The sequence below is a fragment of the Hippoglossus stenolepis genome, chromosome 19, assembly GCF_022539355.2.
Source record: "Hippoglossus stenolepis isolate QCI-W04-F060 chromosome 19, HSTE1.2, whole genome shotgun sequence".
In the NCBI taxonomy this organism is placed as follows: Eukaryota; Metazoa; Chordata; class Actinopteri; order Pleuronectiformes; family Pleuronectidae; genus Hippoglossus; species Hippoglossus stenolepis.
The window spans coordinates 11,155,903-11,171,995 of NC_061501.1; the positions used below are offsets into that span (position 1 = coordinate 11,155,903).

Here is a 16,093-nt window from a genome sequence, read left to right on the forward strand (position 1 = left end):
AAAAGTCAAAATGCTATTACAAGACTTCACTTTCTATTTTCAGTTGTTTTCCTGTTCTCCAGTGTCTGGCACCGCTGTCATTTTTCCACATGGTGTGAGAGCCGAGTAAGTTAATATTTATTAAAGGTAGAATAAGCAAAGAATTCCTCGTCCTGGGTTTGCTTAAGCAGATTTACGTGCGTCGTATTACCTGAGCTTGATTTGCTGTGATGTCCCACTCTGATAAAACGACTGCGAGCAGTTTCACTCCAAATGGCAGCGGAGTAAATGCCAGCAGCTGGAGAAAGAGCCGTTTAAAGGGACAAATGAATAGCCTGTGAGATGTGGAGCAGCAGAGTGGAAAACAAACAGATAGCCTTATTAGATTTGAATGTGCTGTCGTCACTTGGGTCTAATGGAGGCTTTTGGCAGCGCTGCCAGCACAGGGGTATCCAGCTTTCGGCCCAGAGAGGAGAATTGATGTGATGTTTCAGCTTTTCCTATGTTAGAAAGAACAAAGCAGACGGGTGAGACCAATCACTCGCACTTCTTGTGTTTGCTCATTGCTGGTCCACGCTCCATATACAGAATCCAGATGACAATGGAGCCCCTGCCACAATTTACACAGCAATCATATCTGTGATTTAGTCCAATTTTGAGAAAGATGCATCACCTTAATTGTGTTTAGGGATAAAAGATTGCTCTGTTGGGTAAACTTATTTTGGTGGTTGTGGTCTCTATGGTAGCCCACACTCCAGGCCTTGCCCAATACCTCCACAGAAGAGCCCCCTGGGAAACCACGTCTTCCTTCTTTGGTGATTATTCCTGTTGCTGGCATGGAGTGTGTCTTTGGTCCCGTGCCATTCCGACTCATAGTTTATCTCACACTCAGCGTGAGGCTTAACTGTCTGCTAATTACCTCTTTAAAGTTGCCCAAACCACAGAACACTCACACGACGCTAATGTCTGAATAATGTTTATTGCATAAACACCATTTACAACTCACTCAAACAGATGCAGCTGGTCTCGGTTTTCTATGTGTGTGTCTTGTGATTGCTGAATAGAAGATATTTCTGGTGTGTCTGTTGTTTTGATTGACTTTGTTGTTCATTAAATGGAAGAAGGAATAACTCAATCAGTTTGCAGAATTGCAGCGTATTCAATAAAAAATATGTTCTGGAATGAGAACGATTGTAAAAAAATTTAATATGTGAGAAACAGTGCTGAATCGTAGTTTGTGCTGACGTGTATTTATAGAGGAAAAACTCTCACACAAGCAATAGAGAATAGGTTGTCTTGAGCTATTTCTGTGTGATCAAAGTTTCGGGGACCAAAGTCATTTATCTTGATATTTACACATCAAATTCTTACTTTCGTAGCCAAGTCCTCTCCTAGTATTAAGAAGCACTGGGCTGCAGTGTTTACGTGTGTGTCCTCATTTTATTTGTATCATGCAGGCGGATTCAAACGTGCAAGCGCACGTGGCGTAATTCACATCCTGCTGTTGGTTTTGCAGTATTCCGCTGACAGTCGGTGGCAGTTGCGTGCCAACAAAGAAGACTGCTGGCAAAGACACTTGGATGCAAACATTGCACAATATAATATTCTTAAAAATGTGGCTTTGTGAAGCTGCAGAGATGCATTGAACTCCACAGATTTTTTTCTCAGAAGAGGTGCATGTGTGAACGCAAATATCCGAGTGAGAGCCGAGTCTGCAGAGTTTTTCCGCTTGGCCCCCGAGTATAAAGTCAGGAGAATTCGAGGATCCCTCATTGGATTCACCGCGAGTTAGTGGGGGGAGGTTGATGATGCTGAACACGCGACAGACGCAAAAATGAAAAAAAGAAAACAAATATCTCCCCCTGAAAAAGTGGTGATACACACATAGAAGACACAGACGAAGATGTCAAGAGAGTTTGTGGTGATAAGAGTCGGTGTCGGGGTTCTGTAAACATGATCCCTGCCACGGAATTGATACGTCACTTCCTGCCTCTGTCTGCTGCATCCGGCTGCACCACCTGTCGCCTGAATAATGAGGATTTGTTGCTGTTGTGAACGCGTCTGTGCAGAGAACCTCCCGCTGCGCTGTGCATGTGTAAAAGGCAAAGTCCTATAGGTCGTGTCTGAAAACGACTTCTATGTTGTTACGAGAGAGAAAATTCATTCGACAGGGTTTTAGTTCTTCTTAAAGATGCAAACAATGGGATTTAGTGAGAAATGCAACATGTGACTCCAACAAAATCCACATTTAGCCACAAGAAAACTTCACAGGCCCTTTAAAATCTTAGAAGGCTTTTCAAGTCACACTAGATAATATCAGTCCTTATTTATATCATGACACCAGTGGTCACTGGTGGGTACTGCAAGTCTGCTTCAATAATACAGGTGTCAGAGCTCCTCTCAGCCACTAAGTGCCACATAGAGGCTCAATCAGAAGAAGAGCAACTTGTTGTATCCTTGTGGTTATGAATGCCGGCTGTTTTTACAAATTGCTGTCTACATGTCAGTGTCTGTACAATGCATCGCAGCCGTATGTGTTGTGTTGCAACAAATCACCTAAAAATGAAAATTCACTCATTATCTACTCACAACTATGCCGATGGAGGAGTGAGTGAAGTGTTTGAGTCCACAAAACACTTTTGGAGTTTCAGGGGTAAACCGCATTGCAGCCAAATCCAATACCAAATTAGGCTAAAAACAAGGTGTAAATGACGCAGTTTCGAGTCAAATTTGAATGTCGGGGCTTATGGACACTGGGATGACACCACAGGAGCAGTGTGGAGGCATTTTATGTTTATTTTTCTGTTCTTTTACGTTTGAAGAAGTGGTCGCCATTTACTTCAATTTTATTGGATTTGGCTGCAATGCTGTTTACCCCAGAAGTGTTTTCTGGACTCAAACACTTCACCCACCCTTCCATCGACACAGTGGTGAGGAGATAATGAGTGGATTTTCATTTTTGGGTGAACTATCCCTTTAAAGAAGCAGCACTACACCTGTGGTTGCAGCATTATGTTAGACAAACTTGGAGAAATTAGGTAAATGTGTCTCATGGCCTGTCCTTTAATGGCTCTGTACTTCTGTTCATCTTCCACATGGAACACTCACACCTCAGGCATCCACAAGCACTCATTGTGTTGTTGTAAGTGTGTGTGTGTGTGTGTGTGGGTGTGTGTGTCAGTGTCCTTTGCCCTGGTAAGCTGTGGGATGCAGCGCTACAACAAACACGGTGGCTTAGAGACAGGAAGGGAGAGCAAAAAAGAAGTAAGAAGAGAGTGATTTTTCTTTCTTCTATTCCCATGGGTATTGCAGCAGGGCTTTTCTCTCGAGTTGCCACATTTCATTTCCTGCTGTGCATATATTTGTGTGTGTGCGTGTGTCCGTCCGTTTTGTGCATGTGTGAACTATGTGAAGGTCTTGCTCCACCGTGGTGATTTATAGCGGCGGGCTTCAGCCCTATCTGTTTTCGATCAGTCTCATGCTTGACTCTGGCTTCCCTCCAGCGCTCCCCTGGCCCACTGGACGCCGAGCCTGGGTGGGACCCCTCCAAAACTGCCTGGAACCAGCACCACAAACACACTCTCCTTCGCCTTCTCCCCCCACTGCTCTCGCTCTCTCCTTTCCCCCAACTTGCTTCCCACTTCATGTACACAATTTCACAATCGCTGTCCAACATCCTCAAGCACAAACACACTTCGTCACTCTTACTTATTCACTCTCACTACGTCTCCTCCTTTTGTCTCACTCTTGCTCATTCTTGCTCTCACGCTCTTGTTTGCCATCTGACACCAGCTTTGAGCGCTCAATCACATGCAAACATCGTCACATGCACGCCCACGCACACTTAAGCAGACAATCACACACACTCACATGGATTACATTCACTGCCTCCCCCCCCCCCTCTCTTCAGTACCCTTTGTCCACTGCTGATGTCATGTTGGCTAACACCTTACATTTTTATGACGTCTCAGAATGCAAAGGCCTGCAAGTTTTACTTGTGTAAATTTAAATTAAAGTTGTCATCATGATTGGGAGGGGGAATCCTAGAAGTTGTGTCATTGTTGGCCTGGGGCAGTTTGTTGTAGTATGAGTAATAAGTCCTGGGTTTCATTGCTGTTTCCTTCAGCTTTACTGCTTCTCTGGAAAGGAAGGCAAACTTCATTGTTCATAATGGGAAATACTGTCTGCAGGTTCCCAGAAACCCTAGACTAGCGTGTGTGTCTGTGTGTGTGTGTGTGTGTGTGAGAGATGGTAATGTTAACTCAAACAGGAAGTGTCCTGTCAGTCATGTGCTCAGTCCAGCGCTTTCTCCCAGCTGTTGGTCTGTACGCACACACAAACAAGCCCGCAGACGTACGCACAGACACATACACAGCTGGTCTTCCTGTCTCTGGTGACCTTGGCTGGACTTCGGAGGCTCCGCATGGGTTTCACATCCCAACCTCATCTTCCATCTGAACTGGCTCCCAGCTCATCCCACTTTTTTTTCCTCCTTTACTCTCCCTTCACATTTCGTCTTCTCCTTTCACATCTCATTTTCTTTCCTCTTATTTCTAACGCAGCCGAATAGTGACGAAACCCGTCGGTGTTTCCCCCCCTTTTCCACCTGTCACGACCATTTCAGGATAGTGATGTCAGAGCGCAGGAAGCCAACATTTAGATTTATCCAAATGGTCTGGATTGCAAACATGGGCTTGGATCGCTGTTGCGCTTAGCTGGCTAAAACCACAGCATGTCTGGATGGAGCTGCATCCTGTTGAAGAAAAGCCGCTCAGACAACAAAGGTTCCTCCGCATCCTGGATCAAAATCGCTCAGGATGTTTCCTCGAGCCACTGAAATATTCCCTCAAGAACCTTGATCTGAGAGCGAACCTGCCGCTGAGTTCTAACATGTCTGTTGTTGAGGAGACGTTAGAAGTGAAGCAGGACGCCAGTTAGCTGCCGATGCCGTTTTCCGTCAGTGATGAAGTCAAATCCAATCTGATATTGCTAGATTCTCCATTTGTGTCTGTGTCTTCGTGTTTTATCGTGAGAAAGTAAGAGGTTCTGTGTGTTTTCCAGCAGACACTTTGAAAGTGCTCGGAAATGCCAAACCACATGAAAATAAATTCATGCATGTCAGGTACGGGTGAGTCTGTTCCTGGTCGGGTCCAAAGTTTGTTCTAAAGGTCATGGCGACCTCTAGAAGAAACTGTCATGGGGGTAGTGAGCAGCAGAGGAGTGTGTGTATTTCGATCATTTGACCCTTAATAACGAGAGGAATAATAAACCATTTTTCTCTCCCTTCTCCCTCTTTCTCCTACTCTGTCCTTAATGCTCTTAATAAACACAATTCATGGTCATTCTCTGCCCTCTGCTCCTCCACCTTCTCATCTCTGTTAATTTATCCATCATTTAATTTGTTCCTGTTTTCCTCTCCTCCCTCCCCTCTTCCTTGACCCCTCCAGCACAGAAAGGTCTGCTCCACCTCAGCCCCGACGTCTACCAGGAGATGGAGGCCAGCAGGAAGCAGGGGGGCAGCGCCTCGGGCCCTTGCAGCAGCGGCAACAATGGCAACTCCGTCAACTACATACCATCCAAAGACATGGGGCCCTGCTCTGCCCCGCTGCCCCCAGGACACCCTCCGTATTACAGCGGCTCACCCTCTTCACCCAGCCCGACTGCTACCATGGCCAGGGAGCTGCTTCTTAATGGCCAGTCACCCACTGCTGACGCCTCCCTGCCCATAAAAGGGAAGAACCCGGCTCTGGCCTGTGGCGTCTCGGTGCAGCCTGCACAGCAGTTGGACTACCTGGCTCGCATCCAGGGCTTCCAGGTAAGATGCAACAAGGTGGACATGCTGCCACTAGGGTGTCTGTAGAGCCGGAAAAATATCTAAATTGAAGTCTCCATCTGTAGTTTTGGCTTTCCTTTTGATAATAGTGACAAACTTATTTCAAAGAAAGAACAAAGGTGAAATAGTAGCATTTGCTTGAGCTGTCCAAAAACATCACATTTCAGACTTCCTGGTTCAGATTTCAAACCTCAAAACCCCAAGAAATCTCTGAGCCTAATTCACTCCAATCGCTGTTTGTGAACTCTTAAAAGCTGCAATCGTGTAGTGTGAACTAGGCTGTAGTCTGCAACCTGCATTTACTGTGATGAGTGAAGTGATAGAAATGAAAATGCAGAAAGTGAGACTTATGTTGGAGAAAGTAATTCTGTTTTTTTCACAAATGTTCTTTGTTTCTTCTGGATGCCCCTAAATGCCCCATCACAGAGGACTCCATGCTGATAGGCACACAATTGTTTCCAGTTTCACATTTTTCCCCCCTTGTGGAACAAGGGCTTGTATTTCATTTCTAACTGGCATCAATTAGGTCATAAAAGTCAAAATTCAAACTTGGTAAAAGCTGCGAACACCCTGTGGTACAGTCATGCAGTGTGCACACATGCTAAAGTGACGGCACACAGATGTTCGCGTGACCATACAAAAAATATTTCCCCTCTACCCACCCACCCATACACACACACACACACACAAAGCACGCATGCACACACACTCCCTTGGATTCTCCCTCCGTATAAATATGAATGTGGTCTTGGTCAACCTGTGGGGTTGAACAGAGGAAACCACATGTACACCACTTGAAACCTTGTCACTAAAGCGATAGAGGCTCTATGGATCCAAACACGTGCACGGAGCATATTGTGCACAATCTTCACCTCTAATCACCTGCAACTGCTGCATTTATGTTTGTAGATAATGACACGACTGCTCGGAAAAGCCTTTCTGAGAAGAAGAGAGTAATGAGAGGGATACCACTACAGGACAAGTGGCCTCGTGTGAAGAGTCTAGAACATAGTATCGCTCAATAAAACACAATTTGTTTTCTGTTTCACCCTGTAGGCATTATTGGCAGGCTGCTGATTTAAACCAGGAACTAAACCTCACAGGTGCTTCTGTCATTACAGGACTGGACACACACACACACACACACACACACACACACACACACACACACACACACACACACACACACACACAGCTCACTCTCAGCACTCCGTGTGTGTCTTTGTGTCCAATAAAGAGACAACCCATGTTCTGTTTTAATCTGCGCCGCCCGATCTGTAGCGCATACCACGCCACTGATACCAGCGCCCGTTCACTAAAGCTGCAGATGCTTTTTATCAGTTAGAGCGAAAACATTTTATCTTAACCTGCTGAGGGTTCTTTTGAAAGGCCTTTGTTATTGCTCTGAGCCTTCCTGTGTGTGGGTAACCTGAGAGAGCTCTGCTGCCAGGCCAAGCCCAAACACACACACACACACAGCAGGTTCTGTTTAGTAGAAATGGAAGAGTTGGTCAAAGCCTGTGTGAAGTTTAAGTCCTCGTCGTTCTCTTGCATGCTATACAAACCATAAGTTATTTCCCACATGTATACACATATCTTTTGTCTGTGCACCCTTACATGCATTTCTGTGAATAAATACACACTTAACTATCAGTGTCGTCACATATTTCCGTGTGTTTGTGTTTCTTAAGTGAGGAATTCAGGCTGTAATTGAGACATGCAGACAATATGTGTTCCATTGAGGGGATGTTTCAAATCATCTTGGTTTGTAATGAGAACCTCTGGTTGTCTCAACAGCCATGTCAAGCAGACCTCTTAAGGCTTATGTATTCTTATGTGTTTTTGTGGGATAAACCACCACAGACATTCAAATGTTTTTGCCAAAACCTGCACTTGTCGGCTTTTCCACCGGACACATAATGTGCCGCTTCGTGTCGGGCCAGCTCTCACTTGACCACACTCAACAACAAACAAGGGCTCAGATCCACCATAAGATTTTTTTTCAGTAATTTGATAATAATCTCCTGGTCTGATTAGTAACTTTGTTTTTGTAATGTAATTATGTTATCCAAGTGAGCGGATTACAATGACTGCCCAACATTGGATTAAAGCAACTAAGCAAACACAGAGGACATTCTCATAGTGTCTGTTTCAGCCATCCAGCTCAGCAGACAAAGGGCCGGACCTACCTGCTAAGCCCTTCTTTTGATTTGATTGGAAAATAGCCTCTGGTGGAAGCTCTGACTGGATAAGCAACAGTGTGTTGTACTCACGCCAGCTTGGAGCGAGGATGCTGGCACTTACTCGTGTGTGTGTGTGTGTGTGTGTGTGTGTGTGTGTGTGTGTGTGTGTGTGTGTGTGTGTGTGTGTGTGTGTGTGTGTGTGTGTGTGTGTGTGTGTGTGTGTGTGTGTGTGTGTGTGTGTGTGTTGTGTGTGTGTGTTGTGTGTGTGTGTGTGTATTTCCTATTAATTTGGCTGGCGTGTTGTTGGCACGGTGGGTATGTGTGCTAGAAGTAGGGCAGAAACAAAGAAGCAGGAGGTAATAGACAACACATGGGCCAAGGATGAAGTTCTGAGTAAGAGCCACGTAACAGATTCTGCTTCTTTCTCTATGTCCGTGTATCTCTCTTTGCTTTCTGGTTTATTATAAATATGTAATATACATAATATCTTTCTGCAGCTCCATCTTAATTGCTTCCTCTGTTCTTAATGACCAACTCTTACTTCTCTTGCTGTTTGTGTAGTTTGTTGAAGGCTTTGACCTCAGCATTGCAGTCACCAGCTGCCCATCTACTCTGCCATCACATTACTTAATAGTCATGACAGACTGCTGCTACTTCAGATTATTACCTTTTACCCATTTTCCCAAAGTGAGCAGGAGATTTTATATCAAAGATCAATGATTGATGGAAATCTAATGATATTTTTTTTTATCTTCACCTTCAAATGAAACCACAGTACACACCTGGACTGAGACAAATGCGCTAATGATTTACTCTCGAGCTCGTCACACTTGATTACATCCACTTTATTTCCAATTGGCTTTTTAATCATCACAGCTCTTTCGGTCTGTGCATGTGGGTCGGCAGAGTTGGAGTGATTTAGTGGTTGAGCGAATTAATGAAGAAGACAGGAGTGAAGTGGACAGAGCGAGAAAGGAAGTGTGGATGAAATACGTGTGTGTGTGTGTGTGTGTGTGTGTGTGTGTGTGTGTGTGTGTGTGTGTGTGTGTGTGTGTGTGTGTGTGTGTGTGTGTGTGTGTGTGTGTGTGTGTGTGTGTGTGTGTGTGTGTGTGTGTGTGTGTGTGTGTGTGTGTGTGTGAGAGGGATCACATGCTGCTCTTGTTTGTGGGCAAACACAGAGTGATTCTTCAGGCATAATGGCAAGTTACATGATCCCCAGTTAGTTACATGAGTAGCCAGTGGACAGGCATGTGTCTAACATGGAAAAGTTATTGTCGTACTCTCGAGGATGACAGGATTTGTTTGTTTTTATCCACAGAAACATTTAGTTCCACTGTGTGCATCTCATATCAGATTTATGTTTAGGATGTGTGGACCTATTGTGTTTACATCTGTATATCATTCGAACCATCGTGATTTGATCTACGTCAACACACAGCAGTTAGAAACACAACAGTCCCATATTTCGCTGCTTTCAGACATGCACTGAAGTCCGGATATTTTCCTGAAATGTCTTTTGAGGGCCTGTATTAGAGAAGGCAAATGTCCGAGATGGTTGCACCGGACATTATCTGGCGTTCATATCTGAAAATGGCTTTGGTTAGATATTGCTAAATGCTAAATCACTATACAATTTGCTTAAAATGCTAAGCTAATGTTAAAGTAGTACAAGTGGAGAAGAGTCATGAAGTCAACAAACTGACTGGGTAAAAGTATCATATAAAAACATTGCTTATATAAGCTAACATTAGCTCCCGTAAGATACTGGTCACATTAGACCAAATATGACCCAGTAAGGCTGTAGCCGCAAAATCCATGTGTATTAAATTGACTCTCTTAACCTTTTCATTTATAGGAGGAGGTGTTTTTTTCTTAGAATCACGTCCACTATGAAATGTTAAGTTTCGAAAAAAGTCTTGCTCCTAAGTTATAATGATTTGATTTTGCTTGTTCTGGACAATGATTAGATTAGCATCGTTTTGCCCAAGCTCCATAAAAATTAGGCAGAGAACCTTCCAGCAAGCGGCTCATTATTTTTGTTCTGCATAATGTAATACTGTTAGCCATATTCCTAAGCAACTGGCCGGTACAGTAAATGTCGCACCTTTCCTGCAAGAATTGGAAATTACAACCCCTCCTGAGGTTGAGCTCTGGTTGTGCAAATGGAAAATATGACGGAGCCACTTTGTGTATTGTTGCAGAGATTTTCCTCGGCCTGTAGAGTTGTGATCAGCAGCATAAAACAGAACCTGATAGTTTCGTTTGTTTGACTAAAATGTATGGGTTGGCGCTGTCACAATCATATGGGTCACATCTGAGATCTTAATGACGCAGGTTTTTGCCACCTGTTAGAAACTGTTAATATCCTCTTGCATGCATGGCAATCATAGATCGCACACTGTACGATAACATAACATTCCAGGTTGTGTCTGGAAGAGCTGAGCGGTATCTGCTGCATCTGTCAGTTCTGTCCACCTGCTAAATCCAAAAGCAATAACACAGCGGAGATAGCAATCGGCTGAGTTATGTTATCTAGCCATGACGGGCTGAGGTTGGGAGATGGATTTTTAGAGAGGAGGCAGGGCCGTATTCATGGCTGCGCTGGAATCAGTACTTCTATGTTGGAAATCCCATGTTAATGAAAACACTATCCTGGGAGGGTGGCTGGTGTTGATATCCATTCAGTGCAGTTCCCAGGATTTCTCACACTTGCACGTTGTTTGCTCTTCCCTCTCGCCGCTTCCCTCTTTGGCTTACTAGAAAGACCACTTCAAATGTTTCCGACTACTCCTCGTACCCTGCCTGGTAGTTCCTACCCTCTGTCTTTTTTCCCCCACCCTCTCTCCTCCCTTCCTGATCTCCACTGCTGACTCTCATCTCTCTGTATCAACATCAAACGCCCGATCTGGTACAAACGTTCAAAGACTCCTCTAACAGTTTGTTTCCAACCTCCTTGTCATCGTCTCATTCCTCGACTCTGTGTTTACTCTGGGATTTGCGTTAGAAAATACGTTTTGGGATGGCTAATCCCACCACGTTTGATTTCCACGGCAGGGTGATGGCTTCCAGCTGTGCTCTGCGGCATATTTGTGTGAAGAGCGATCTTCGAAAACAAGTTTTGTCGGTGGTATAAATCAGACCGTTGATGCTGCGCTGGCTCGGCGCACAGTCTCTCTGCTAACATGGTGGCCTTCTGCGTTCATGTCGGTGCGCACGCCTGTGTCTGTGTGTGTTTGGCATAACTGAGTGATGATGTTTTTACACAATCAAGCCCATTTGCAGACCTTTAAATCAAATATCCTCAAGTGCCAGCACAGCACATTGCAAATTTGAATATGCAGCGTAATCTTTCTTTCACGTGCTTTTGTTCTTTGTATTTTGATAGTATAGATCATATTTCATGTAATTCTCAACACTAGGCAGCGATGCATGGGTAGATGGAGGGTGTGTTAAGCTGGCACTTTCTTTGGAATCCAAACTCTCTTCATTATCTGCACACACCAATTACTGTTCTCAGAAGTACCCTGGCCTGCCGTCTACCACCAGTTTAATCTACTTCTGTACTGAGCGAGCTCTTTCACAAGTTGCAAACAGAGTCCCAAATATTTTGATGACAATTTAATGATGGATAATAACATAGTAAAAAATCCCCTTTGGGCCGTGTTCTGTGCCCAAACCTCTCTGGATAAAACAAAGTGGTCAGAAAACAATGCATAGTTATGATAATAATGTCTCGAATGTTGTTTCTCTCCTAGTAAATCAAAACCTTGTACCAGGAATATTTTTTTCTAGTACTGCAAAATCAAGTGCCACTTTCCATTGGCGTACCGTCAGGATAAGCAAGACGAGCAGTGTTTGACTAGTTAAAGCAAAAAACAAAAACGATGCTAATGTGAAATCAATACATCTCCTAACATCTCAGACCAGTGCTCTGACCAATAAGGATCTGATACTGCTTGTTTGCATTCATCATAAATTACTGATGTCTCGTGGCTGCAGAACGCTATTGTTTCTGGAAGCTAGGTACAGTACCAGCCTTTATCATTTCTCATTTTCATTGACGTGATCATGTTCCTTTGACAAAAGCTGGGACTTGTCAAGCAGAGGGGGAGCAGTTTTATGGACATTTACACATTCACATCATGGCTACTCCTGGACTTCCTATAGCTAGCTAACAGACAAGTGTGCTTGTCAGTAGTGCCCTTTTGATTCAAATACTTTAGTTATTACCTAGAGGTGATGTTTTCATTGCTGTTTGTCTGATTGCCTGCAAGATTATGCAAAATCTACTCAAGCGTTTCCTTGAAACTTGATGGAAGCGTGGACTATGGGCCAAGGAAGAACCCCTTTGTGGAGGGATGTGCTCTCTGAGTGCCCTTCTGCTCACTTTTTGGTATATAATTTTAACAACTGACCTTGTTTTAGTATAATCTTAGTTGTTTGCTTAAAAACCACCAGTGAAACACCACCCATCTGACTGTCAGCAGTTTACGCTGATAGATTGCATTCAATTTTACAGTGGTTTCTTTTTTTCTGGTATTTCCTGAGAAAATCCCATTCGTGAATGCAAGTTCTCAATCACCAACTGGCTTCAATAAAACTCTATACTCACTTTGTCTCATTGTCTTAAGACCTCTGTCTGTGATTGGGCCAAAGTGCACTCTAAAGTTTTTAGAGTAGCAGCTTTGTTTTCCCTCAACCATTAGTAGAAGTGAAAGGTATATTAACAGTGCGCTTCAAACACTCTTGACCCCTGAGGTTCCAGCTGAAGTGACTCGATGTGGACCTCTAATTGCTTCTCACCAACAATGACAGCGGGTCAGCTTCGGCTGAAAATGGCTTGTTTATTTTGGTAGAGTCAAAGTTATTTCCATGCTCTTTGACTCACTCTCCTGCACTCGACTAGCTCATTGTCCTTCAGTACTAAGTATTGTTTTTTGGGGAACACAATCCTAATAATAGAGTCGTACAATTATATCCTTTGTGTATATGTGCATGTACTTTGCGCCCTCTCATGCCTATCTAGATCTGTATTTGTGGGTATTTGCGGTGCATATTTGTGCACTTCACATAAAATTCAAGCATGGCTGCATGGGCGCTATGACTGTGATTTCTTTTTAGTTTGTGCATGTTCGTGTTTGTTCGAATAACGAGCAGCATTTGAAGAGGAGCCATCCAGCTTTAGAAGCCAGATGTCAGAGGTCGTTCCACATTAGTGCCGCCGATCAATCGCAGGCCTTGCATAACTCTCCTGCCTCTTTGTCTCTAAAGGAAGTGGATTAGAGGCTGTTTTTGGAGTTGGGACCTGGGATGATTAGTTAGGCCTGTTTAGAATGCATGCACTCACAGATGCATACAAACATGCACTCAAAACAGACTGGCTTGATGGGATAATAGACAGTTTGTTTTCAAGATGCTTGTTCTTTTACTTTCCACAAAATCATTGCCAATGAGATGATGCTGTAATGTTCTTTGATGCTAGAAGATCGACAGACATTTTTTCCTGTCGATGGGTTACAGGCACTGGTAAATGAAAGTAAGCAGGTACTTTGTCTGTTTTATCAATTAAGTACCAAGAAACAAAAACCTCCAGGTGATTTATGGTGACCTGCCAACCTTGTTTTAATCAGATTTTGGCTGGTGATGAGAGGATATCAAGATTTATCTCCAATATCATTTTGTGTCAATGAGCATTACAGGTACAAAAAAATGTATGTTTCTAGACCCACCATGAGATCTTTAAAGCTGCTTTTAGACATCCACTGAAGTGCGGACATTTTCCTGAAATTGACAGAGTTGCTTTGGACTAAATGCTAACGTTGGCATGATCATATCCTGACAGTGACAATGCTAATATTTCGATGTTTCGCAGCTAAAATGTTGACCATATTCTCCATTTTAGGTCAGCATATTTGTATGCTAACATCTGCTAATGACATCTAAGGACAAAGTATTGCTGAGACTGAAGAATTTGCTCATTAATACTGGACAAATTTAAAATGTCATCAGATAATGGCCTTAGAGAGATAGTTAAAGTATTACCAAAGGGTTTACAGTTCATCCTGTTGGGTAGATGAGCGGTACGTGTATCTATTAAATGGCAGTTGAGACCTGTCACTGGAAAAATGACAGAATGAACAGAAAACACAAAAGTAGATCTTTACTCTGACTGAATGAAACAGACATAAAACTTTGACATTGAATAGACCTTTTACATGTAGATCAAACTTTAAAAACACTCTTTATGTTTGATTAAAAAATGGTTAAGGGTTTTGATTTAATTACTTTAATCAACTCCTAATCTTTGGACCCTGATGATCAAACAATACTTAACCAACCAAACGCACAATGGAAGAAGTTGGGAATTCTAAGTTGCATATGTCTGTGCAGTGAGAGGCTGAAAGAGACGGTCTGTTTCCTCCAGCACCATCGAAGGGCCTCACCCTCAGCTGGAGGCCTGACAGCTCGCAATAGATGAACCGAGCCAAGTGCCCGCTGATCAGACAGCATGATTACACCATATATCACAGGCTCTCAACCGCAGCCCCTTGTACGGCCTAAATGAACCAGCATACTGGACAGTTGTGCGCGCACACACACACACACACAGATCCATATCTTTGGGATCACACCCATAGTCCTGTTTTTCTTCACACACAAGCGGAATTCCCGAGATTTATAGAAGCAGCTTAGCACATTCACATATATTTCCAAACTTTCTGAAATGGGATTCGTGTTACCGGACAATTATATTCCTGCCCCTAAAAAGTCCCCCGCCTCCATCTTTTTTCTTTTCTTCACCCCTCTCTCTCTTTCTTTCTCCGTCCCGCTAATGTTGACGTCTGGAGAATTTATTAGAGATTAACTTGTCAGAGAAAGCTTTTTCCACGGCTAACTTTACTACATTCATCATTCATACACATAACAGATAGCATTCCACAATTTATCACCGTGGGCCCATCTCCGCATCAGCAGGTGTGCGTTCACATGCATGTGTGTCTTCCTCGCGCGGACTATATTTAACATCACCTGATCGCTCATATCTCTGTGCGCACATGCTCATATCAACGTGTGTTTGTGTATGTTATGATGGGTCTGTGTCTTTATGGGCAGACGTCCATGTGTCTGGCCGGCTGGAGCACACACACACACTTGTCCACATACGATCATAACTCATTCGGAGAGACGCACACACCTCGCTCTGGAAGCTTTCAGTCACAGGTCATATATGTCTGTGCGTGCATGTGTGTGCACATGAGTTACGTATGCATGGCCAACAAAACTGTAGCTGAGATGAGATCAAACTTAGATCACGTGAGGTTAGTTAGAATACACACAGGGAAATACACACACACACACACACATACTTTCCCCTGATTAGAGAGTAAAACTACGTAATTATTATTGTTCATTTTGGCCGAAACTCTACAATTCCCGTCAGAAAATCTAGTAACAGCCCATTTTTATTATATCTGACTTATCTGAGGAGTGCAGTCCACTTTTAGTGAAGTGTACTAGAAGCCGTGTTGTTTCCAAAGCTAGATTCATTCATACCTGCTCGCTTACTTTTTCATTTGCCCTTGGTAGTGTGAAACCATTTTGACTCACTAATGTCCCTCTCCCGTCCCGTCTGTCCTTTGTCTCCCTCCATCAGTCCGATATTTCCCTGCTTTCAGTTCTCATGCTTATTTGCGCCATTTATTAGAATGCCTGCAGCTGTCCTTGGCATAAGTAGGCCAGGCAAACACATGCGCACATAAACGGACATATACACATGCAAATGTGCGCGGAGTCAGTGAGAAGTAGGGCAGATAAGCAGTCTTGCCCAAAGCCCTTGGATCTCAGGAGCAGACTGTCCCAGAGGAGCATCATGTCATAACAGCCCTAATTGCGCAGCATTTAAGAATGCCTGCAGAGTTACCCTCTCAATGATGAGGGGTCGCCAGTGATGTCACCACCACCCCCTCGGATGCCCCCTCGCCAACACGTGTACACGTCCATACATCCATTTCCCCCCATTGCCATCTCGGTGTGGTGTGGTGTGGGGTAATTGTCCACAAATGTTCTGGTGGCAATTAGACATGCAAGATTTACTCTC

At 43.8% G+C, this 16,093-nt stretch overlaps 1 protein-coding gene across 2 annotated transcripts in view; it reads left to right on the plus strand.

Annotated features, from left to right (window-relative positions):
• stau2 (staufen double-stranded RNA binding protein 2) overlaps positions 1-16,093 on the plus strand; it is an 81,611-nt gene that overhangs the window by 38,791 nt on the left and 26,727 nt on the right. For both annotated transcript variants that reach the window (XM_035143200.2, XM_035143199.2), the window contains exon 12: positions 5,427-5,794. In XM_035143200.2, coding sequence (XP_034999091.1) covers positions 5,427-5,794 — 368 coding nt within the window. The remainder of the gene's footprint in view (positions 1-5,426; positions 5,795-16,093) is intronic.